The 24,120-nt window shown below is 37.2% G+C and overlaps 3 protein-coding genes across 7 annotated transcripts; 1 reads left to right on the top strand and 2 right to left on the bottom strand.

Annotated features, from left to right (window-relative positions):
• Positions 1 to 604: 604 nt before the first annotated feature.
• Positions 605 to 11,139, top strand: LOC127646953 (coiled-coil domain-containing protein 17-like). 2 transcript variants are annotated; one of them, XM_052130949.1, is made up of 14 exons: positions 605 to 954; positions 3,198 to 3,299; positions 4,928 to 4,981; positions 5,080 to 5,209; positions 6,303 to 6,444; positions 6,531 to 6,638; positions 8,071 to 8,204; positions 8,512 to 8,634; positions 8,838 to 9,004; positions 9,093 to 9,172; positions 9,294 to 9,509; positions 9,634 to 9,856; positions 9,975 to 10,085; positions 10,179 to 11,139. In XM_052130949.1, the coding sequence occupies exons 1-14, from the start codon at positions 751 to 753 to the stop codon at positions 10,215 to 10,217; spliced, it is 1,833 nt and encodes a 610-aa protein (XP_051986909.1). In that variant the 5' UTR covers positions 605 to 750; the 3' UTR covers positions 10,218 to 11,139. The 2 variants fall into 2 exon arrangements, with proteins under 2 accessions (XP_051986909.1, XP_051986910.1); XM_052130950.1 differs by lacking the exons at positions 605 to 954; positions 3,198 to 3,299 and adding an exon at positions 3,325 to 3,367.
• A 244-nt stretch (positions 11,140 to 11,383) lies between these two features.
• LOC127646665 (histone-binding protein N1/N2-like) lies at positions 11,384 to 19,366 on the bottom strand. Of its 3 annotated transcripts, XM_052130463.1 has the most exons (15): positions 19,231 to 19,366; positions 18,523 to 18,561; positions 18,326 to 18,439; positions 18,043 to 18,123; positions 17,844 to 17,953; positions 16,938 to 17,324; positions 16,665 to 16,726; positions 16,514 to 16,587; positions 16,359 to 16,432; positions 15,758 to 15,946; positions 15,317 to 15,493; positions 15,140 to 15,204; positions 14,932 to 15,003; positions 12,865 to 12,997; positions 11,384 to 12,389 (listed from the first exon to the last, which is right to left on the bottom strand). In XM_052130463.1, the coding sequence occupies exons 1-15, from the start codon at positions 19,266 to 19,268 to the stop codon at positions 12,358 to 12,360; spliced, it is 1,647 nt and encodes a 548-aa protein (XP_051986423.1). In that variant the 5' UTR covers positions 19,269 to 19,366; the 3' UTR covers positions 11,384 to 12,357. The 3 variants fall into 3 exon arrangements, with proteins under 3 accessions (XP_051986423.1, XP_051986422.1, XP_051986421.1); XM_052130462.1 differs by lacking the exon at positions 16,938 to 17,324 and having other exon boundaries at positions 11,390 to 12,389; positions 16,665 to 16,727; positions 17,848 to 17,953; positions 19,231 to 19,359; XM_052130461.1 differs by lacking the exon at positions 16,938 to 17,324 and having other exon boundaries at positions 11,393 to 12,389; positions 19,231 to 19,355.
• Positions 19,367 to 20,800: 1,434 nt separating this feature from the next.
• LOC127646438 (aldo-keto reductase family 1 member A1-B-like) lies at positions 20,801 to 24,092 on the bottom strand. 2 transcript variants are annotated; one of them, XM_052130101.1, is made up of 9 exons: positions 23,979 to 24,092; positions 23,253 to 23,348; positions 22,873 to 22,992; positions 22,628 to 22,779; positions 22,103 to 22,298; positions 21,725 to 21,924; positions 21,576 to 21,648; positions 21,381 to 21,467; positions 20,801 to 21,160 (listed from the first exon to the last, which is right to left on the bottom strand). In XM_052130101.1, the coding sequence occupies exons 2-9, from the start codon at positions 23,337 to 23,339 to the stop codon at positions 21,095 to 21,097; spliced, it is 981 nt and encodes a 326-aa protein (XP_051986061.1). In that variant the 5' UTR covers positions 23,340 to 23,348; positions 23,979 to 24,092; the 3' UTR covers positions 20,801 to 21,094. The 2 variants fall into 2 exon arrangements, with proteins under 2 accessions (XP_051986061.1, XP_051986060.1); XM_052130100.1 differs by lacking the exon at positions 23,979 to 24,092 and adding an exon at positions 23,453 to 23,536 and having other exon boundaries at positions 20,802 to 21,160.
• Positions 24,093 to 24,120: the final 28 nt, after the last annotated feature.

Raw genomic sequence — 24,120 nt, 5'->3', positions numbered from 1 at the left:
ACAGACTCGATGCAGACTCCTTGAGTCAAAAGGCACATATTCTGTGAAGTCTCCTTACTAAAATCATGTGTTTGCATGTTTAATTGGTTTTTATTTACCATTGTGTGGAGAGGCTTTTGGACACCATGATAAATTGTTTTTGTAATGCTATAACTTTTGATTGCTTTGTTTTATTAACACCAAAATGTTCTCAGATAAATGTGACATGATTGGGAACAAAACAAAAGCAGTTTTTGGAGCCACCTTATTTACACCCAGAGGTATATATTGTCAAATAGAAAAAAATAAGAAGAAAAAAGTAACATTTTGTCTCAATTTCTTAGGCTGAGGGTCTCAGAATCTATCATAATCGATATTATATGAACATTTTCTTTACAATGATACCAAAAACTTGACTCTCATTGTTTTTTGTTCGAGTTATAAGCCTTTAATTTTGGGTATGCCACTGAAACACCTTCTTAATTTAAAGGGTTAAAGAATTGAAGGGTTGATTTGCCCCTGCTCTAACTGCTCCACCCATTCTTTGTTTGTCCCTTTTTCCAAGGTGACTGTAACTAACAAACAAAACCTCATCAGTCAACAAATGCTGCGAACATATACAGAAAGTTGAGGCTTATATCCTAACAGAAGTATATTCCTACATTTTGTAAAAGGGACCAGTGCAATTTGCAAATCCAAATTAGGGACAGGTTTTTTGTTAACGTTAGTGGAGGACAAGCTGCTAACTTAGAGTAATTGATCAGTGGAGAGATGGAAGGCTTGGGGAAATTCATTTGTCAGGATTGTAACATGGCATTCCATTCTACTGGACTCCTGGATAAGCACAAGGCCAAATTCTGCATTGGTATAGACTTAAAAGACCCAGTAACTCTACGGAAAGGATGGTTGGGTCCGCAAAAAGCAGCTGTGAGAACAGTGCATCCAACAAGAGCAAGGACACCTGACTATTTTGTTGTAAGTAGTAGAAGACACCTTTTACTTTTTCATTCAAAATAACATGCAATTGAGCAATATGTATATATATATATATATATATGCAGATTTTCTACATTTTAATGAGAACTACAGCTGTCTCTCAGACATTACAATAATATCTATGGAATTTTTCACTCTTTTTTTATCCTGCTAGCAGTGTTGGGGAGTAACGAAATACATGTAAAGGGATTATGTATTTAAAATACAAAATATAAGTAACTGTATTCCACTACAGTTACAATTTAAATCATTGGTAATTAGAATAGTTACATTCAAAAAGTATTTTGATTACTGAAGAGATTACTTTGCAATTTGTTTCATTTAATATTTTGTATTTTCTGATGGAAAACATATGTACATATAAATGATGCGATCCAAAGTGCATTTGAACAGCGGTGAAACACTTATGATGTGTTACATTCATACGAGCAGCTAGAGAAGTAGGCTACGTTTGAAGTTTGGAGCACAAGAAATAGAAATAAATCTTGTGTAAATTGTCATCTTTACGCTAAGCTAAAATGCTATTTCTAGCCATTTTACATGCACATGTTATCAGGCACGATTATATTTTTTATCAAGAAAATTCACGTTGGATCATAATAAAAAAAATTCTAGAAAGACCTTTGATGTTAGGGCTAAAATCATATTTTTGATTATAATTTTTGTATTGTTTTCCTGTAAAAATCCTTAAAACTAGATCAATTTGATTTATCTTTTTTTTTTTAGAAACAACACTGCATAAGATATTTATGTTTTTCAGAGAATATATTTTTAACATGTGTATTTTGTCTTACTGTACTGGCAGTAGTTTTTAGTCAAAACAAGTGAAAAAAATCTACCAGTGCTGAAGTAGTAATCCAAAGTATTTAGAATATGTTACTGACCTTGATTAATCTAACGGAATATGTTACAAATTACATTTTTCAGCATGTATTCTGTAATCTGTAGTGAAACACATTTAAAACGTAACCCTCCCCACCCTGCCTGCTAATAGCACTTTTATTCACACTAAAAGGGACCTATGATTCAAGGTGGCAAAATACGTTATATAATACAGATAACCCTTGAGCAGTGCTGTGTTTCTTATGTCAAAAATATGCTTCGTTAAGTCACAGCCAAATAAGACACCTTCTTGTTGTCATTTGAATATTGGATTCATTTTATTTGGATTTATTTTATACAGGCTATACAAAGGACATCTGTACAATACTTAAAGGAATATTCTGGGTTCAATACAAAAACGTTAAGCTCAATCGACAGCATTTTTTGCACAATGTTGATTACAACAAAAAATTATTTCAACTCGTCCCTCCTTTTCTTTAAAAACAGCAAAAAATCAGCAGTGAGGCACTTACAATGGAAGTGAATGGGGTAATTTTTGGAGGATTTAAAGGCAGAAATGTGAAGTTTATACATATACGAAAGCACACATTAATTCTTCTGTTAAAACTCTTTTTATTATTAAGTATTATTTGAGCTGTAAAGTTGTTTAAATCATAATTTTTATGGTCGTTTTAGGGTTTGTTGATATGACATAGTCATGGCACCAAAGTTGTAAAATTGACTATAACTGCACAGAAAAGGTTATTAAGTGATTGTATCACACTTCGATCATGTTAACACACATTTACAGATTAGCACCATTCATTTCCATTGTAAGTGCCTCACTGGAACCCAGACCTTTGCTATTTTATTTTTTTTAAAGAGAAGAAGGGACAAGTCAAAATTATTTTTGTGGTTCCCAATATTATGCCACAAATGCTGTTGAATGAGCTTAACTTGGATTGAACCTGGAATATTCCTTTAAGTGTTCTGAGTGGTTGCCAAGGTGTTCTTAGGAGTTTATAGATAGTTGATTACTGGCTTAATAGAAAAGAGTCCACCCCACCCCAAATCTTTGTGATATCCTAGATGGTCTCTAAATATGGCCCAGGTCCATCCTTCAATGTAAATTCATAGGATTTGTTATTATTTATTTATTGTACCTGGATTATTGTTCACAATGCAAAAATTGTCAGAATGCTGAGAAAGGTAATGAAAGCCTCAACAAGCCGCACAATTTGAGTTACATTCATGTCCATAGCACAAATGGTTTTGAAAACCCTCTGGCCATAAGTATGAACAATAATTGCCTTAGCGAACACCACAAATAAAATGAATAGTTTGCTGTATGCCCAATGTATGCAAATAATATTGTCTTTTATGCCTCTTCCATTGGCCAGCTGAAAGAACAGGGTCACCAAATGGTTCCGAGAAAAAGCGAACAGGACAAACCACATAACACCTTATCGGATAATACTACTCTAACCAAGCTCACTGAAGAGGTACAGAACTACATGGAGTCATAACAGAGAGCTTAAATGTGCTGTAAGCGATTTGTTTTCATGGAAAGGTATGCAAAACATTTTACTACTCCCTGAAAGATCTTACTGAAATAAGTGTTGTGAGATATCTCACCGGTCTTTGTGAACGTTCTAGACTCTGTAAGCAGCCAGGCCGCAGACAATGACGCTTTTTGCCTGTCAATCGTTATGTACGCTCTCATGGTATTGGAGTTACAGCAAAATATTGAGGCATAATGCCATTTTTATGCCATGTTGCTCATAACAGTTGTCAGCTGAGGGTGCTATTTTTCTGCTGTTGTTTTTGACAACTGTTTCTGCTCTGTTGGTGTCAATAAAGCTCATTTGCTATCTTTGAAGTGTGAGAAGGGTTTAGCTGCAGGCATTGCTCCAAAAAGGGGTGTGAGCTCCAAATCACCATTAAAGATATAGGAAGACCCTAACCTTAACCTTTCCCTAAACTTAACCGTGAGTGGAAGTGATGCCCCCTTTTGAACTTGGCACAACCTTCTTTTGGAGTAACCCCACCCTATTTGGAGATCTCCAGTCTGCAGCTATTGACCTGTTTCAGACTGCATACTTTTCCCCTGCAGCTGCCATATTTGTGACCATCAGTGGGAGAAAACAATGGCAGTGAATGGAAAAACACCCTTAATACAATTTAAAGAAAAACCTCAAAAAACACTTTTGATCCATGCATGGTCCCAGGAAAGGTATATACAGGTCTGAAGTCAGCACAAATATTGCCAAATTTGACTTTCGTGGACATTTAAATATATTTTATCCATGATTCATCTCTGTACATAGGCGAGTCTGATATGCGACCAGCAAGTACACACTCATACAGGCACATCAATGTAAACATCACTCATTCACAAGTTATACATATTAGTGTTGTGTTCTGCTCTGAGTTGGTCACAATATTACAAAACCCATCTGAATGAATGTAAGAGCTGCTTTTAACTCATGAAGAATAGACTGAAAACAGCCAAGGCATATTAGAGTTTATGACAAATATGTTTACATTGTAGTCTGTGCTTCATGATTTTATGGTGTATTGTTTATTGACTAACATTAGAATACTAAATACACATTAAATATATACCATATATTCACATTATAGTGCTTTTTTTATTCATTACAATGTGTTACAATTATGACATTCTGGGTGGTATGAATAACATCATCCTATGTGCATTTCCAGTTTAATTGTTTCCGAATCGACGATGTTATAAATATAATTGACACGTGTACAGATAACAGACGTGTCTGAATAAAAGACCTACAAGTGTTTTTATCCTCGCTTTCCCCCTTCGTTGCTGCTTGACTTTGGCGGAAGAAGCCGTGTCACTAAAAGATAAAACACCAGTATCACCTTTTCATGATTCATAAATAGAAACAAACATTTTGCCGGCATTTGCCACATCCCACAGAGCAGCACAATGAAGAAATATGGAATTTTGGTCACAAACATGGTGGGGCGGTTGGAAAGAGGGGGTGTGGCTAATCCAACAGCTCAGCATATCGAATTTCTTGAACAGCTAAAATCGCTTACAGCACCTTTAAGATCAGGATGTACACTACATATTATGGCTGATCTTCTTTTTCAGTTTCAGAATCTCAGGATGTCTATTGAAAACAGCCTGCCAAGAAGACAGACAGTGGTCAGTTTCACTCTGTTCTAGCTATTTGAATCCATTTATAATGTGAAGAATATGTGTGTGTGTATATTTGTATTGGATATATGGTGAATGTCATTCAGGTCTCTGAGGAGCAGGGCTCACTCCAGCAGAGGACTGATGAGCAGAGGGGTCTTGAATTGTTAAAGCATCATGAGCAGAAGCTGACTGACATCAGGGCACACAACCACCAGCTAGAGAAGCAGAGAGAGGGTATGTCTCTCTCTCCTAAATGACTGGGGAACGTCGGGGAATATGTATTACTGACAAATAAAAGCTAACATTTTTTGGATATGCACATACAATTGCAATTCACAACAATACTCAAAGAGTTCATGGTCGTTGTGAACCTTTTAGGTATGTGCACTCAAATAATGAAGTCATTCCCCTTACTTAATTGAATGTTACAAGTTATTTAAAGTTGGACCAACTTAGTTTATTTTATTCATCATTAGTATATGCTTGATGAGCAAGTGTATGGAAAGTTAAACTGTTGCACTGCCAATTTAATAGCAACTGCTTATAGAGCTAAGCAAATCAAGTATCACTTGAAAGTAAAAAAATAAATAAAAATAAACATCCTCAACCTAAGCACAAGTGCCATTAAATACCACAATGGGAAACCCCATTACTCCAGCATAGCGGACACTTTTTTTAAATACAAATATATCAGAACATTAAACATGAACAAATCTCCTATTCTCATCCTGCTCAAAAATACAAATCCCCTGTCTAGTTTCATCAATGTTACATTAACACCACAAAAAGTATTAATGTAGTCCTAGCTCAAATGGATTAGGTATACTTCCATTTTACAAATATAAATGGATAGAACACAGTTAAATTAGGTTGTGACAGAATGTTCTAGAATTGTGATGCTTAAGTTGAACAAGAACTGGCATGTTCTCCCCATGTTTGCGTGGGTTTCCTCCGGGTCCTCCTGTTTCCCCCACAGTCCAAAAACATGCAAGTTAAGTGAATTGGAAACTTTAAATTGCCCATAGTTGAGATTGTGAATGTGTATGTCTGTGTGTCTTTGCCCTGTGATGGACTGGCCACCTGTCCAGGGTGTTTCCCTGCCTTCGAACCGAGACAGCTGGGATAGGCTCCAGCACAACCTGTGACCCTATATAGGACAAGCGGCTTTAGAAGATATATGGATTGATGTATTTTGTCACACTATTTCGCCTGCAACTAGAAGGTCATGATGGGATAAAGCACTGCTAATGTAAAGGAAAATGCACAGCTTGATTCCTAACGTGTTATGTTTTTATTCCATCGATGATTTGTATGTGTGTGAGTCCAGAGATCAAGCAGCAGCTTGCAGAATTGGCAGGGCGGGACAGGACAGTTCATCTAGAGGAAGTGCTGCAGGAGCTGAGATATCATGAACAGAGGAATGAGGATGTGCTGCATCAGCTCAGCACTCACATAAACTCAATTAAAGAGTAAGAAAAGGGATAAAGAGGAAGTGTGAAGAGAAGTTATTAACCACTTATTGAAAATGTATAGTCATACTGTGCTGACATTATAGGTTTAATCCAAATGAGGTCCCCTCTAACCCACCAGAAGACAAGAAGACACAGCATCTCACCTTTGACAAGATCTCCTCTGTGAATGGCCCACTCTCTGCCCAGATAAGGTTGTTTTTTATTGTTTAAGAACAGTCACAATTTAAACACTCAGTAACCTCATACATGCAAAACGTTGGGATTTTTTCCTGAGTTGTGGAGGTGTGGACTGAATTCATATCTGTTGAAGTCAACATAAATTTAGAATTTACCATATTTTTACTTGCTTAATACACATTACTTGTCACATTGTGTTCAACTGAATTATTTTTTTTATTGTCTTCAGTATGTTTTAACTGAATGTAATCACTTACTCTGCCACTTAAATTAGTTTCCTTTTCCACTGACATCTGTGCAGGCCATTTGGTAAAAGGTATAAAATCTAAAATCTTGACAATAGTAATATGAGTAATTTAGTGCCAGTAACTTTAATGCATTAAAGTTTACAGCAAATAATGACAGATCTGAAAGAAAAAAAAAGCTTCACTACTGGGATACAAGATGCTCTTGAGGGTGAAAAAAGCCCTCTTAAAAGTAGTTGCTGGTGGTGTTTCTCATTTAAATTTAGTCATTTAGTAGACGCTTTTATCCAAAGAGACTAACAAATGAGGAACATAGCAAACAATTTGACATACAAAAGTCAACAATATCTGCAGTGTTGTACTGTCAAGTTCTCAAAATGGCTGGAGTAGTATAGAAACTAGCATAGCATAAAGAGAAAAACTTTATTTGTTATATATTGTTGAATATTAAGTAAGTGTATTTAGTGTGGATAGGTTAAATGCTCTCAGAACAGATGTTTTTTCAGCTGGTTCTTAAATGTTGAGATGGTTTTAACAGATTGTGAGAAGGTTGGAAGCTCATTCCACCACATTGGAACAGAAAAAGTGAATGACGTGAAATCACCAGGCCTGCGCATTTATTGGCCGCAGAGAGTGAGTTGGGACTTAGATCTGGAGGAGTGAATTGAAGTAAGAGGGTGCTGTTCCACAGGCTCTCCTGAAGGCCAAATCCTTGAATTTGATGCGGGCAGCTACAAGTAACCAGTGGTGTGAAATCAATAGTGGTGGTGTGAGCCCTCTTTGGCTGACTGAAGACCAGATGCGCTGCTGTGCACTTAACCATCTGCAGTGACTTAATCATGCTAGCTGGGAGGATGACACACATATCATTACTGTAGTCCAGTCTTGAAATGACCAGAGCTTGGACCAGGAAATGTGCAGCATATTCAGACAGGAAAATTGGGATCTTCCTGATGTTGTGAATTGCAAACCTGCAAGACCAGGCGGTGGGGAGTTGTCCTCGATAATTCACTCCAAACTCACATTCAGGTCTGGGTTCATCCTGGAACGAAACGCCCACTTTTCACATCTTTTTCACAAATCTGCTATTTTTTCCCTTCATGTTGACTTTAAATAAATAGTATTAAACAATTAATGTGTTTGCTTGTCACATGCTTGTTGTTGATTTTTTTAAAAAAAATTTTTATCATTTTTAAAACAGATCTTTGCATCTGGCATATATGGAGTCTGGTGGTTCTGATCCTGAGGTGCTGGCCCATATGCATGACCTTCAAGCAGAAGCTCTTACACTGGAGCAGGCAAAACCTAGAGCTGACCACAAGACAAAAGAAAGAAGTGGGTGGGATAGGCATTGTACTGTAAACCCTTCTGACAAGACAAGCTAAGACTAGGTCTAATCTGGTTTGGTGCTGTTCTAGCTGGTGGACCAGTTTAACTTTTTTGATAAACAGCAAATATGCTGGTCAACTAGGTTGATCTTTCGGATGAAGCTGGTTGACCATGAGTCTTGCTCATTTAGCTTGTTAGGAGCCTTGTAGGGCCACCAGAACACCAGCATCAAAAACACAACATATGCAACATTTTCAATAGGGATATGCATTATTTTGTCAGGCCCCTGTCTCGTTTCTCATTTCTGCCCCAGGGATGAAATCTCCTATAAGGGTGCAAGACCCTGAGATTCTTGCTGTGGAGCAGGAAAACCAGAGGCTTGAGGAGGAAATCTTCAGAATCCAGTTGGCCAGAAAGAGACACATAGGGGAAAATGGTATGTTCATGATTTCTTCTTAAATCCAACATCTTGAGAATCACATGATATACATTTGATGTGCAACATAATTCTCTGTTGCTAGGACTGACCAACTTGGAAAAAGCTTGATAATTATGGGTTCTGTCTAATGGACTGTGACAAACAGGGATTTACTTCCTAGCGTCTCAACTGGTGTCTGCTTTTTGTAATTGTTGTGTCAGGTCTACATGATATCCAGAAGGACCACATCCATCACATGGCAAGCCTCCAGGCTGAGATTGCCTTTTTAAGGAGAGAAATAGAGAAGGGGAGAGAAAGAAGGCCTCCGTCTCCTCTACCTATTTTTCCTGGACCCTCTCTGGCCCTAATACACCCTGCTCTTGCACTGGTGAGTCGATGGATAGGCAAAAACGTACATATTGTATGTATATTGCATTAACATGCCGACCGTATATTTGGTTTCACCATTATTACAGGATCAAATTTCAAAGCAGGGGTTGGGTTGCCATGTAATTGACCCCATGGAAACCCTTGGTCCAGCACCTTATGATTCTGTGTAAGACAAATTCTCACCTCTTAGTGTCTTGCTTTATTTTTATGTTTCACGTTTAATACTCATAGGTGAACAAAACAGTAAGATGAGAATCTAGCAATTTTCTGAATCTCTGTGTATACAGGGCTGGTTTTGTGATCTTCTATGACCTAGTGATGGGTATAGAATCTACATTGAGATCAGTGCGTTTGATGGCAGGGTTATATTGCAATGGGCAGAAGTTGGGACAGACCACCTATATGCCACCTGTGCAATGCCGAGCTGCACAGGCACTACACTGCCCATCAACCTTGACTCCTGAAAACTATGCCATACTGGCAGTTAAACAGCCTGTGCCAAGGTAGTTTGGTACTGACATTAAAAACACAAAATATTTTCTGTCTGGAATACAGGGTATCTTATTTCTCATACAATAAATTGTTTATTCTGGTATGTGTAGATCTTTGAACTTGTGCTTCATACAGAATACAGCCACCTCCATATCTGTCTTTGGTTGTGGAGATTCAGGCTTCTGGTTGTCTGGATGCGTACAACCATGAATTTGAGGGATTGGTGTCTTGTGGCTGGGCAAAGCTTGAACTCTTTGATCAGCACAACCAGGTACAAAGGGGCCATTGGAGGGTTCCATTCCGCTCTCTCCCAGTTCGAGCATCCTTGAGTCCATCTCAGGTGAATTCTGTGCCTCAGGTAAATTCATCAAGTACTGTGAGCTACAAGTTGCCATGTATATCTCCCAAGATTTTCGGGATCTTCTAATTCACATTGTGATAAAAATGAAATAAAATGTTGTTTCTTCCTTTCTCAGCTGGGTAACATGGAACTTTGTCTTCGGTTAGTAAATTCCCATGATGGTGACGTACAGACCCTTGCAAAGATTGATCCCAACCATATCAGCCAATACAAGTACCCACCCGTGGTATGCAAAGGAATATGTCGAAAGATGTAATTTGTCTCATTGACAGCATACTTGATTTTGTTGTGCTTAGAGCCTCATAAATGTCTTTTTCAGGTGGCCTCAAACACACCAACAACTGTGGGAACCCACTAACCGTTTTATACAACATTACAACCCTCATCCAAACCATTACCTTCATTACTGCTACAGACAGATCACGTGGACCCTACCAGGCAGGAATCAAATTAGACAATGATAGATGAACCTCTAATTCTGCAAACTCACTTAAATTGTAATTCAAGTAATTTTTGACAAACTTTTATTTTTATTACCACTTTGATAACATTATCACACCTCTTTGTTGAGTTTCATGATGAATTACTTTAAAATAATGAAATATAATCACTGTTCCTTTGTACACGTTTCTATTTTTCGGTTACCCACTGATTAATGCACTTTTCATTTGTGAAAGCACTTTAATGCTTTAAATTGGTATACTAAACCTTTAGCAACTACTACCTCAACTAGTCTCACAAATTTAGCTGTCAGATAATTTGGCCACATGTAGGGCTGGGTTTTGTACAGCTTCTATTATGATTAATAAGCTCTCAATTTGACTGTACATCCATTTTGCTTACATAAATTCTCTCTCAGCTAATGGCTTGGGGAGTAACGGAATACATGTAACAGGATTACATATTTAAAATACTAGTAACTGTTTTCCACTACATATACAATTTAAATCTTTGGTAATCAGAATACAGTTACATTCCAAAAATATTTTGATTACTGAAATGTATACTTGGCATTTTATTGTAATTTGTTCCATTTCATATTTAGTTCATTAGGATATATAGAAATTGTGATCCAAAGAGTGTTTGAACAGCTGTGAAACACTTTAAGATGTGTTACATTCATACATGCAGATAATCAAGCTTGGAGCAGCAGAAATGGAAATAAACCTTGTATAAATAGTCATGTGAACATTTAGCTTTATGCTAAATTTAAATGCTATTTCTAGCCATTTTACATGCACGATTATATTTTATCAAGAATATAATGAATTATTTTCCTCCAAGACCTTTGATATTAGGGAAGAAATCTTACTCTTGATCAATTTTTGTAAAAAAAAAATCTTTAGTTTTCCTCTGTAAAACCATACATTTTACAACACAAGTTTTATTTTAGAAACACCACCCAAGATATTTAGGCTTTTCCCCCAGTGCATTTATCTTCCTATACTGGCAGTTTCAGTCCAATAATAATAAAAAAAAATAAAATACAAATCTACCAGTGCTCAAGTAATTCAAAGTATTTAGATTACGTTACGGACCTGAAGTAATCTAATGGAAAACGTTACAAATTACACCATTTATTTTGTAATCTGTAGTGGAAAACATTTTAATAACGTAACCCTCCCAAAATATAATACATATGTTTGTTTACATTCATAATTTGTCCTATTTACAAGTATTTACCCTGATTTGTAGAACAAGTGCAGAATCGGTACAGTCTCCAAGAAATGGCAGCAGAATGAACTAAGTGCACAGCTTTACGCACCAGTGCAGTATGTGATCAGGAATAAATGTTAGATTTTGATCAACTGGCTGTAAACAAAGCATGAGACCTTAAATAACAAATGGATTGTGTAGATCTAGTCAAATTGGACAGGTCACATCAAACAGGTTGAACCCCAACCCAAACTTTGAACAGTGAAAGGATCTTTGTGACAAACTTAAATTTTCACTACCATCACTGGCAAGTGAAACCAGAGCATTTATCAGCCAGTGGCTAATCAGACATTAATAATCATAGACAAGTGATTTACTCATAGTTAAGGATCGCGCTTGAGTAAAAAGATAAATTACACTTTTCAACCAAGATTTAAGATCACAATGAAACAGAATCAATATTATTAACCAGTCCTAAAATAGTGTCAAAAATAAACTTCCAATATTTCTTTAAACCCTCCAGATCCTTTTCCCCCATAGATTTTCAATGCAAGTGCATTACTATGAACAGTTTTACAACTTCAGGACAAATCCAATTGAGGTAAACTAACCATGCTACAGATGAAGTTAAACTTTCATTGAATCCAGAATATTTTTTTAAAAAAAGATGGAAGTACCATTATTAAACAAGTTCACATATGCAAATATCCTTTATTGAAAAGTTTGTTATACAAAAATTGGATAGACAAAGATAACTGGATTTATGTACAAAACAAAAAGTTAAAAATGAGGCAGGCATGCTCTGCTGGTTGGAAGGCAAGTGGTCAGTCAGGAGTGGCCCATCATGCAGACATTTCCACAGTGGAAGAATTTGCTGGCTAAAAGTGAAATGTAAACTTTAAAAACACATGTACAACAGTGTTGCCACAATGAATTGACTTTGTCATTTGTAATTATGGAATAAGAATTCTTAACACTACAAAAATATCAGCAACTAAAAAAAAAAAAAACAGCTAGGTAGAAATTCAAAATACAATTTGTTTTCATAATGTCCGGAAATCTGAAATTCTGATTCTCCATAACCGTGAGAACCCTGATACACACAGCTAAGAAATCAAATTGCTGAGGAAAAAAAAAATAAAAACACTGGCACTGATAGATGCTAGACAAATTGTTAATTCAGCCAGACACAAAAGATGCTAAAAACTAAATTAACAAGTACTGAAGTTGAAGGCATTCCCAGAAAGTGTGCAGTAATACAGTAAAGATGTATCCGGCTGAATCTTTTCTGAACCAGAAAGCCTAGAAGACTCTTCTGACACTATATAAATACAGTAAAGCCCAACAACTTGCCTCATGTTCAATTTTCTCTTGGACGCCATTGCTGTTGTGAGCAGAGTCACAGCTGCCATTAACAGAGGTCTCCGGTTTAGTCTTTTTAGCATCACTGTCCTTTTTTGGACTCTCCTCATCTGGTTTCCTCTGTGCAAGAACAAAGCAGGATAGAACACAAACTTTATTTAATACTTTTCTCATCAACCTACGCTCAGGGATGACCTGGCCGCACAAGATGTAAAGTAGCTGCATAAATCACACTCTGACGCACACACCCCTCAATCTTCCCTATACCTTCCCTCTTTTCAGATCCCAATAATATAGTTGGTTAGATACTTTAAATGCATGGTTAACATTTTCATTTATATATTGTTTATAACTATTCAAGACCAACTGGTTTCAATTTAAATTTATTCATTTTATTACATCATTAACTGGTTAGGCGTGCACAAATACTAGTTGCGTTGGATTATTTTGCATGGTTTCTTATTTCTGTTGAGCTTAAGTTACCGGTGATGTGGAAGATGAATGCCGTTTATCCGTGGTCATGGCCAGCGGAAACAGCGCTCTGGAGAGTGACAAAGAACGGGGTCCGGGCGGAAACCACGAATTTCACTACTGATGGTCCCACCAGAGCAAACATCACGGGAAGAGGGAAATAGATTGACATTTTGTTTAATATATTTAGATTAGGGTAGTCAATCGATTCAAATGTTTTAATCGAATTACACAGTGTCCCGATTAAGTAATCGCATATACAAATATTTGCTGAGAAAGCCCCTCATATAACAATAATTCAATATAAAAGATTATACATATTTATCTTTAAAAAAAGATTGTGTGTGTGTGTGTGTATATATATATATATATAAAAATATTCACATAATTAAAATGTATTACATTCTTGTGGCAGAAGAGTTAATCATTGATAAGACAATACAAAAAGCGGCTTTAGAATACAATGTTGTGTTTACGAACATATTATTGATCATAAGTCAATCATTGGTATACGGTTCACAGCAATCCATTCCACAAGTGAATTTTGAATCAATCAGTTGGAGATTATGAGGGCTTGTTTAAGAGCCAGTCAATTTACACCGTCAGATATGTTTGTGTAGCATCATAAACGATGTTTAGGTCACTGTGTCAAGTTAAATACGGTTTAATACTCAATCGTTAAACACATCTTGAGATCCCTTAGTTCGCATTTGAACGTCACGCATGTTTACGTTGTTCTGCCTACTGAAGTGTTCTTCACTATATAAACAACGGATTGTTCATACAGCTGAAATTTCACTTACTGCCCTCTGAAGTAAACTGGTGGTACTACAATCTTGCATTTCTCAGGAATCTTCCTTATTATGGTCCGGGGGCAGTGCGATTAATTTGTCAAATTAAATCGCACTGAATTAACGAATTAAATTGACAGCCCTAATTTACATATCATTTCTGAAATGTTAGTGAATTACATTTTGTTAGTTTGTAATCTAGATGTATAAAATGTCATGTTAATATTTATCACCCATTGGGTTTAAGTGGGCCTGCCGTCTTTATAAAGCTTGGTCTCAGTAGGGAGGTCAGTTTTACGCCATTTAGTTCTCTTCAGTGGAGCAATAGTTTGAGGTTTGTTCTGTTCAGTTAACCTCAGTATCTCAGTCTAGTCAGTTATTTGACTTATTTTTTATATGTTCTGATTGTTTTAAAGAATGTCGGTAACAATAAAGACCCTTTTTTTTTGTCGAAAAGCTTGCTTTCTCGTGTCTGCTTGCTTGGTGCCTCACACACTCCAAGATGCCAATTAAGAGCACACATGGCCACTTCTACAACATGCCAAGTTACTCAGGCACAATCACCACAGGAACACAGAATCTATGCTAGTTAAAAACAGAGCTCATGTATCAGTATGTACAATACACAGCAGCTAGGGGTATGTAGGAATGCAGACGTCCCTTTAGGGACATGCTTTCCTTCACGCACCAAAGGGGTGACCATATTTGCCCTGTTAAACTGAGGGAGTTGGAAGTAGTTTTCCCCACCTCTCTGCAAAAAGGACACATTTAAGGTTGTGGATTGATACAGACCTTCTTGCGGACAAGGTGAGAAATATCAGATGCAGATTTTGAGGAAGCACCATCAGGTGGCCTCACAGCAATCTGAAAGAAAACCAGAGGAATTAAGGGGTGCACAATATACATAATATTGGCAAGAGTTGAAGTATTTTAAGCTTAAAAGCATCGAGTTATTACAGAATGCTTTAAGGTGGTAATGAGGTACACACAAAACATTAACCTGACTAGCTCCAGATGAAGATGGGCCACCGTTTTCAGATGGGAATGCAGATGAAGCGGAGGCTCCTGCCTGTAACAGAATTAATGAGTTACAAGCTATTGCCACTGTAGCCTCAATTTAAATTTTTAAATTGACAGGAGGCGTTTTCATTTTGTGAAATTGTATATTAAAAGAAACTCGCAAGGGTCTGATGGATGGCTTCAGAGGCTATAGCTGCTGTCCTCTGGCTCTCCTTGGCATCATCGATCTTCTCAGTAATTTCTGGCAGTAACCGTTTCAACTCTTCTAGTTCACTTGTCTCCACTTGTGCAGCCTCTGCATCCTCTGCCTTTTTGATCACCTCCTGAAGCATAGCTGAGAGAAACCGATGTGGAAATGTCAAAAGTCAAGGTCACAGTTTTCATGGCATCAATCCTTCTGAAAAGGTGAAAACTAGTGGCAGAACAAAGGACTAGAAAGCAAACATCCATGCAAGGTGTTAAAAAAAAACAAGCCAATTTCGCCGCTGATGCCATCAATAGCTCTAAGGAATGCTACAGGTTCAAAAGCCATTTTGATAATGGGTGTGCACTATATTGAAGCATGTAACAAAGGCCCATTGTGCAATAGTTTTCCTACCAAGACGGCTTTCAATGACTTCGATGGAGTTGGAGAAGTGCTCAATGGCTTGGCTGTACTGGGCTGTGTAACTGTAAGTTGTGCCCAACTGGTAATGAATCTCAGCCAGAAGACGACTATGAGAGGGAAGGTGTTTCAGCTGCAGGGCTAAGCACTCATTGAAGTCCTCCAAAGCCTGGCTGTAGTTGCCTATACAAAGACCAGTGAAACCAATCAGTGACTCCTGATGAACATCCAATTTTGCATTTAAGGCAACTTGTAATGTCAGACACTAGAAAGTTGTCCATAAATAGAACCCAAAAGTGAAAATTAATTATATTATTCACATTGTTCCAAACCCATACAACCATCTTTCATGTAACCCAACAGGAAATGACAGTCAGTATGTTAGTTTGTCATCTTTCGGTTCAATTGAATCCTTTTGCATACAAGGACCATGAATGAAGGACAGATGGCGTCATTCTAGCCAACATAATTTCTATTCCATGGAAGGAAAATGGGTCAAATGGGTTTGGAATATGAAAGGGAGTATGTCCAAATTCTCATTTTTGGGTGAACCCTTTAAAAAAATATATTTTTGACCAGTAATTCACATGCACACCTGATTCAGCTCCAACTTCTCCAAGTTTCAGGTAGATCTGTGCAGCCATTAGCTGATCTTCCTTGTCATCTTTTCTATAGAGAAAAAAATTCCCATATGTTACACAAAGCAAACAAACACATTCTAAAGCATTTAAAAGGTACAGATTGATATACCTTTTATAAATGACCTTGGCAACCTCAAGCATCTCCCAGGCCAACTGCAGGTTTCCAACTTCCTCCTCACAGTCCTATAAACAAGAAAAATAAGTAGTGGAACTTCACACACGTACGTCAATGGAGAGGACGACATGTCCACATTACAAACCTTCTCCGCGTCACCCTCCGCTTCCTCATCATCGTCATTGTCGTCGTCATCATCATCATCATCTGAAACAGGAAAGACCTGAACTTAAGTGGACTATTCTAATGTGAATGCAATCACCACAGACACCCTCAGTGACATATCTGCTTAATAAAAAGCTCTCTATGTGGACCCCTTGAATCAGCCAAATTTAAAAATGAACCACCAGGTGAAAAGTCATTAACCCAATTGTAAAATTGAATGTCTCTTGTGCTCCCCAGATCCACAACACTGCACTACCTCCACCCCCTTCCATAGGTTTTTCATTCTCTTTATTCCCACTTTGCTCATCGGTGCCCAACTCCTCTTTCTCAGCCTTTTTTGTTACTCCATTTGACACAGTAGCATCTTCCTTTTCCAAAGCTCCTTCAACACCATTTGTCTTCTGGACCTCTCTTTCAACAGGTTTCTCATCGTCAGTGTGTTTGCTTTCATTTTCAACAGCTTTCAACTCAGACTTTGGCGATGCCGCATCCTCATTTAGTGCTTTAGCTTCATTGTCCTGCTCTTTAACCTGCTCCTGCATTTTCTGCTCCTCTTGCCCCACTTCTTTCTCTACCTCTGAACTTTTGTCCACTGACATGGCATCATAAACTTGCGCCCGAAGCTCATCCCTGGTTTTCTCTGAATTGCAATGGAAATAGGACACTTATGGGTTACAGCAAGATTCCTCATTAACCAGACTCCCCAACAGGCAAGTGACAAAATCACATTCATGTCACAATAATAGCCGTTAGAAGCTTTTATCGCAGTATAATAATGGTATTGAATTATATGACAAAAACAGGTTGAATGATTTAAAAAAAAAAAAAAAAAATTAAGCTTACCCCCCTCCCAATACCAAACTAGTAAACAGAACTTCTAAACCAACCATGAACATTAATAAAAATTGACTAAAATAAACAATTTGACCAATGATCACTCAGGATTTTTATGGGACATAATACTTCTGACTTAACCCTTTTAGACAGTGGATAAAGGGTTGACTGCATTCCACTTTCAGCCTTCATGCTTCACATTGCGGTGTTTACATCGGATTGAGCATGTGATTTGTGCCACACATGCGCACAAAAAAAAAATTCCTTTTGCAGGCTAAAATGCAGAACTAAATTTAATGGATTCACAAAATCGCCAAATACGAACCATCCAAGTTGTCAGCACTCTCAATCTTTGAGTCATTCGGTTTATCTCCCTCTTCATAAGATTCTTCAGGGACTCCCTCCAAAGCATTACCAAGCACTGTATTCTCCATCCTAATAGGAGAGAAAAATAAATTAAAAACCAATTTAAAAATCTTAAGAAATCTCTTTAGGAGCATTAAAATCCCAATTAATGCTGATACCTGGCAAGCTCCAGAAGGGCCTTCCCACACAAGAAAAAAGCTTCCCCACATTCATCAGCAGTGTCTCCATATTTTTCAGCTCTTAAGGAAAAAAATATATATATAAAAAATAAGGAAATGTACAGCCAAAACACAACTTAATATGAACCCAGTCAAATAGAATATGATTTACATAAAGCATCGGAATAAATAACTGGCATGTTTTACGACAAGTATCCTGAGACTAATTACACATGTTCTATTAATCAGAATTCACATGATTATAAATAATTCCATTACTCACAACATGGCACAGGCCTCTTGGAACACACTGACTGCAGACACAACATCACCCATCACCAAGTGCCGGTTGCCTGTGCCAATCAGCTTCTTTGCTTCCTCAGATACATCAACGGAGCTGCAAGACAAGATTTAAGGTCATTAAAAGATTAACTAAAACTTGTAGAGTTAAAAACAGTGCAAGTCCGGACACCAACACACCTGTCTGGGGCACTTGATGAGCAAGGTTTCTCCTCCATACTAAGAATACAAATGTAAACAAAATCAGGTAACAATGCAAAACTGCCAGCTGTGTTAGGAAAATAAACCATTAATATTCGTTAGAAAACCCAGACTGAATACCACCACCAGTGCGAGGACATACTGCAGCAAAGTTTCACAAGTTCACGTGCTAGGGACAATCTTCGCGGCATATTCTTTGACAAACCATTGAACAATAGTAAAAGTTGAAATTGTCAGACAGATTAAGACAAAAAAGTTATTTGGATTTCTTACGCAAACTTTTTAAATCTTAAGCCCAACTCAAGCGCGCGAGACAGTTGCAGATATTTCATTACGGCGCCAAACTCACCGACACGCCATTCATGACTGCTTCAACAAAGTGTGAATTTCCTCATTTATAGAAGATATTAACAATCTACGAATTCATATTAAACGTGCCCCCTCAAAGTGAAAGCACCCAAACAAAACACGGCGCCTGGAATCAACGGTGATGCTATCGCGTGTTGATGTTGGCGCGCGGGAGGACAACGAAGCTAAACACTAGCGCGAGACATTTTCCTGACAAGCTGTAACTGCATATTTGTTATCAAATGCAGTCCGCCAAAACATCTTATTGAGGGGTCTTAGAACGCACCCGTTTGCTATCTCAGGGTTGCGAGCGTATTTAACCTGAAAATTGAATTTTACCTTTCGGTAGTTGAAGCAGCTGCTGTTTCCTCGGGCATTTTAGTGGCGGTGAATAAACTAATGTTCTGTTGGATGATGTGTGTATGATGAAGCTGCAGGTAAAAAAAAAAAAAGATGGCTGGTTTGGCGCCTTTAAATACGGATACAACCCGTACTTCCGTTGAACTACAACCCTGTCATAAAACGCGGGAGAATAAATTTAAAGGGCAAGTAACCAAATTCCGCAGCGCGTAAAGAAAGAAGTAACCAAATTCCGCAGCGCGTAAAGAAAGAAGTAACCAAATTCCGCAGCGCGTAAAGAAAGAATATTTCGAATTTATGAGGAAAGCGCGGCTACCTGATTGGTTAGGGTTGGGTTTAGAGGTAATGTATGGGTTGCATTATAGTTTCTTTGACCAATCAGGTAGTGCTTTGATGAATATTATCGAATTGACGAATCAGTTATCACTTTCCTCATTAATATAAATAACTTTGCCCAAGCCATCCTACGTTTTGGAAATTCACTATTCGCTCTGTAATCGGTGCAGTACAAACGTTGTGAAAGTATTAGACGAAGCAGGTTTTTATGAATTGTTGAACAAGTTAAGTTTTTACTTGTTAACATATTTAAAGTCTGAAATCAGCTTCTTACTTGTTCATAAAATTCCATTTCTTAAAGGAATACAAATTCAACTCAATCTACTGCTTTTGTAGCATACTACTGAGTACCACAAAAATGTATTTCGACTTGTCCCTCCTTTTTCTAAAAGAAAAAATCAGGGATCCAGCAAGATACTTGCAATGGAATTGAATAGGCACAAGACAAAAACAATATGTGTTAACACGATTTTAGTGTGATAAAATCGCTAACTAATAATTTCTGTGTAAAGTATTAGCCAATTTTACAACTTTGTTGCTTTGACGATGTAGTCAACAAATCCTAAAACAACTGTAAAAAAAATTATGATTCAAACAAATATACAGCTCAAATAATACATTTGTTTTAACAACAAATGAATGTAAGTGCTTTTATAAAATTATAAGCTTCACATTTCTGCCTTTAAACCTTCCAATAATTGGCCCCATTCACTTCCATTGTAAGTGCAAATAATTTAACCTTGATAGGAGGAACAAGCAGAAATACTTTTGTTTCTACTCGCTTAATCTCAGTAATCTTCCTGTTATTTGACAATTTACCCCATTGATTAAAGTAATCATGGCTGACTGTGAATACTACATTTCTACAATGGCATCTGAAACTGAAAACTATTGATTTTAAATGACACTGCATCCATGCCACTAAGTGTCAGTGTAAATCCAAGATGACACAAAGACAAAAGTTACTGATTACACCTTTAAAATATGACAGGCAAAGACTAATCCCAAATCAGTACCTCTAATCTGAAATACATTACATATTTTGGCCCAGCTGATACATAGGTGAGAACACAATGCAGAATAGTCAGTACTACAAAATACTGCAGTCTATTGATTATGTATACTCAATATTCTGGGTGCAATATTAAAATATTGATTTGACACAGAAAGGCATAAGAATTCACATAAGAATTAGAGTTCATGCAACCTTGCTTTTATTACAGTAGCATATTGATAACAGCAAGGATGTAACCAAATGTTAAATATTTTTGCAAACGAATTTGCCATAGAAAAACACACATTAATAGAACATTAATCTGAATACAGAAACTTTTTTTTTTAATAGAATAAAAACTTTTATTTATATTGGGGGGATATGATAACAGACACATGCAAGGCAAAAACATAAGAGCACATGTTTCAATATGTATCAAAATGGTTTTTTTTTTGTAAGCATACAGATGTAAGATTCAACATCTTTCGAGACACATAATATTGCAACTACATATCAATAGGGGTCATTAAAAGGATAGTGAGGATGTCCTGCATCCCGGGGTACAGACTTCCCATCAACCTACAAAAAGTAAACATAACTCACTTAAAATAATTATGCAAAAGCGTTACTGTTCATAGTAGCTAACTATTTTTAGATTGGATTTTAACTGCTGATCATTTTTAATCTGGAACACTTTCTGGCATATGAATGATACAAGAACTCAGAAAGCACCTTCAGCTTCTTTAGTTACTTTTAGGGTAACCTATTTGTAAGTACTGTGGTGTAGCTGCAAACTTACAGTTATGGATGGCACAATGTAACGCCAGCCCCTATTCAATTCTGTCATTAGACTCATTTCCTCAGATTCAAGAGTGAAATCAAACACCTGTGAAAAAAATGTAATAAATTCACAGCATTGCTATAATACTTTGCCATAAACACTACTTCAAGTGAATAATATTGACATCAAAATAATAAATCAACATGCAGAAACCTCAATATTCTCTTTAATCCGAGACTCTGTAATGCTCTTAGGAATAGTCACTACTCCTCGCTGAGTTTGCCACCTGTTAAAATACCAACAAATCAATACAATGTATTAATTAGTAAAGAAATACCATACACATCTAGTGCCATTATTACCTAATGATAATTTGTGCTGGAGTCTTGTTGTACTTCTTGGCTAGTGAAGCAATGGTTGGCTCCTCCAACAGTACAGGCTCCTCTGGATGCTTCCAGGCTCGATCAGGAGATCCTAGTGGACTGTAGGCAGTCATCACCAAACCTCGATCCCGGCAGTGAGCTAGCAGCTCAACCTGTGATAGGTATGGATGGCACTCCACCTGCAAAACATTATTTGTACTCTAAAAACTAAAGGGATTTCATAAAAAAGTAATGGTAGCAATTGACCCGTGCACAACGCTAGGGTGGTTGCTTACTGTTTGGAAAAACTCTGAACCCTTAGTATGAACAATAGTAATTGTGACCACAAATATATAAAAAAAGCAAATTTTTTCGGACCTGTAACATGGTAGGTTTGACGTTTGCAACTGATAGGATGTCATCAATCTGTCTGCTGTTAAAGTTAGAGAGTCCAATGGCTCTAACAAGACCCTTCCCCACAAGCTTTTCCATAGCAGCCCATGTCTGCTTGTAGTCTATGTCGTCATACAGTATGGTTCCATCCTCCTTTCTAGGAAAAGAGGTATCACCTCGTCTGAAAAAATAAGAGGATAAAAGACAGGTCTGTAATATGAGAAAACGCATTAGGTGGTTAAAAAGACATTTGACCTCATTGCTCAAGGGACTTATGGATGATGTTTATAGTGCCAATAAACTGTGAACTGAATAAACCATGCACTTAGACTACAAGAGACTCTTGTGCCCTTTAATATCTTATAAAAGCTGGGTACAATTTAGTGCTTCTTGGACTTAAATGTGCATATAGATATTCTAAATACACAGCATTGATAAAAGCTTGGCCTCAAATCTCTGTTAAAAACATTCATTATGAGATATACTGGGGGGTGTTGGGGTTCCCCTCACTGGAAGGCATATGGCCAGTGGATGAGGTAGAGGTCCAGGTATTCCAGGTTTAGGTCTTTCAAGGTCTTTATCAAAGATGGCTCCACATCATCTGGGTGGTGTTTAGTGTTCCACAGTTTGGAGGTCACAAATACATCCTCTCGCCTTATGGCCTGAAAGAGGACAGATGTTGTAGTGGACATGTTTTTCTGAGCATACGTGTGTGGGTGAGTATTTCATATAAATAATCTTTTTGCTTGACTTACTTTGTTAGGCCCCAGCATTTCCTGGAAAGCTTCACCGATCTCTGGCTCGTTCGCATAAATGGAAGCACAGTCAATGTGCCGATAGCCAAATTGCAATGCCCAAATAACCGCCTGTTTTACCTGCATTAGATAACACATTCAATTAACTACTTATTAGAGGTTATCCTGAAGTTAATCATATGGCACACACAAAAACACCATAAAGTAAATTCAATAAGTTATTACACACACATATATATATATATATATATATATATATATATATATATTATTATTATTGAAAAACATCAAATAGTCTTGAAGAACTGTATGTCCTAGTTAGCTCAACCCCATTCTCTCATTATTTCAATCTAGCTGGGCCACTAAAAGAAAACCCTCACCTTTCCAGGTTCACTCTTCCACGTGCCAAGTCCCACAAGAGGCATCTTTCGTCCAGTGCTGAGGACAGCAAAGTCAGTCATACTCATCCTGTGTGCCTTCAGAGATAAGAAACAAATACCACAATTTGAACAATGTTCCTGGCAAATCAAAAGTTTGCAAAGAGATTAGGCAAAGCATATTAAATGCATGCTCACTGTACCAATAAAGACTTGCAATCCAGTTCCTATAGACTATCTGTTCCGAAAGCTGCAAGGTGTATGCAAGCTGTCCAGTACTCAACAGCCTAAGAATGAAAGGAAGTGTATCCTGCTGAGTTGTCAGCTGACTTCCACAGAAACTCCAATAGGATGCCAATATCGTAAAAATACTGTACTGTTAGGGATAGCACATCTTTAGGCATAGCAAATTATATAAAATGAATCTTTTAAAATTGAACTAAGCCTTTGCATTTTAATATTTGTAGGCAGATTATGGAATGCATAACTGGCACGCCCATTGACATACTATGCCAGCACGATTTTTTTTGGCATACAGTTCACGTTGTATAACGTATCAGTCTTCGACAACATTTATGAGAATGAATAACAAGACGGTGAGCACGTCGAATATGCTGCATTCTCTCACAGTATAACCAGGTCAAAGTGTGTCTTTTGTCGAATGATAAAAAATATTTCCCCCCCTTGGTCTGTAATAGTGTTTATTATTTTATTTGTAGAGTTACTTACGGTGTAGGAAAAGGGTGTGTGAGAAACAGATCGATATAGATATACTTTTATTTTTTATTACTATAAATCTCCACGTTCACATTCGTCCATTGTTTTCGACGATTTGCATTTGTACATATCGCCACCTACTGGGCAGGAGAAT

Source organism: Xyrauchen texanus, chromosome 7, assembly GCF_025860055.1.
Source record: "Xyrauchen texanus isolate HMW12.3.18 chromosome 7, RBS_HiC_50CHRs, whole genome shotgun sequence".
Taxonomy (NCBI): domain Eukaryota; kingdom Metazoa; phylum Chordata; class Actinopteri; order Cypriniformes; family Catostomidae; genus Xyrauchen; species Xyrauchen texanus.
Note: the sequence above shows the minus strand (reverse complement) of the source record. Positions and strands in the feature narration are given on the sequence as shown.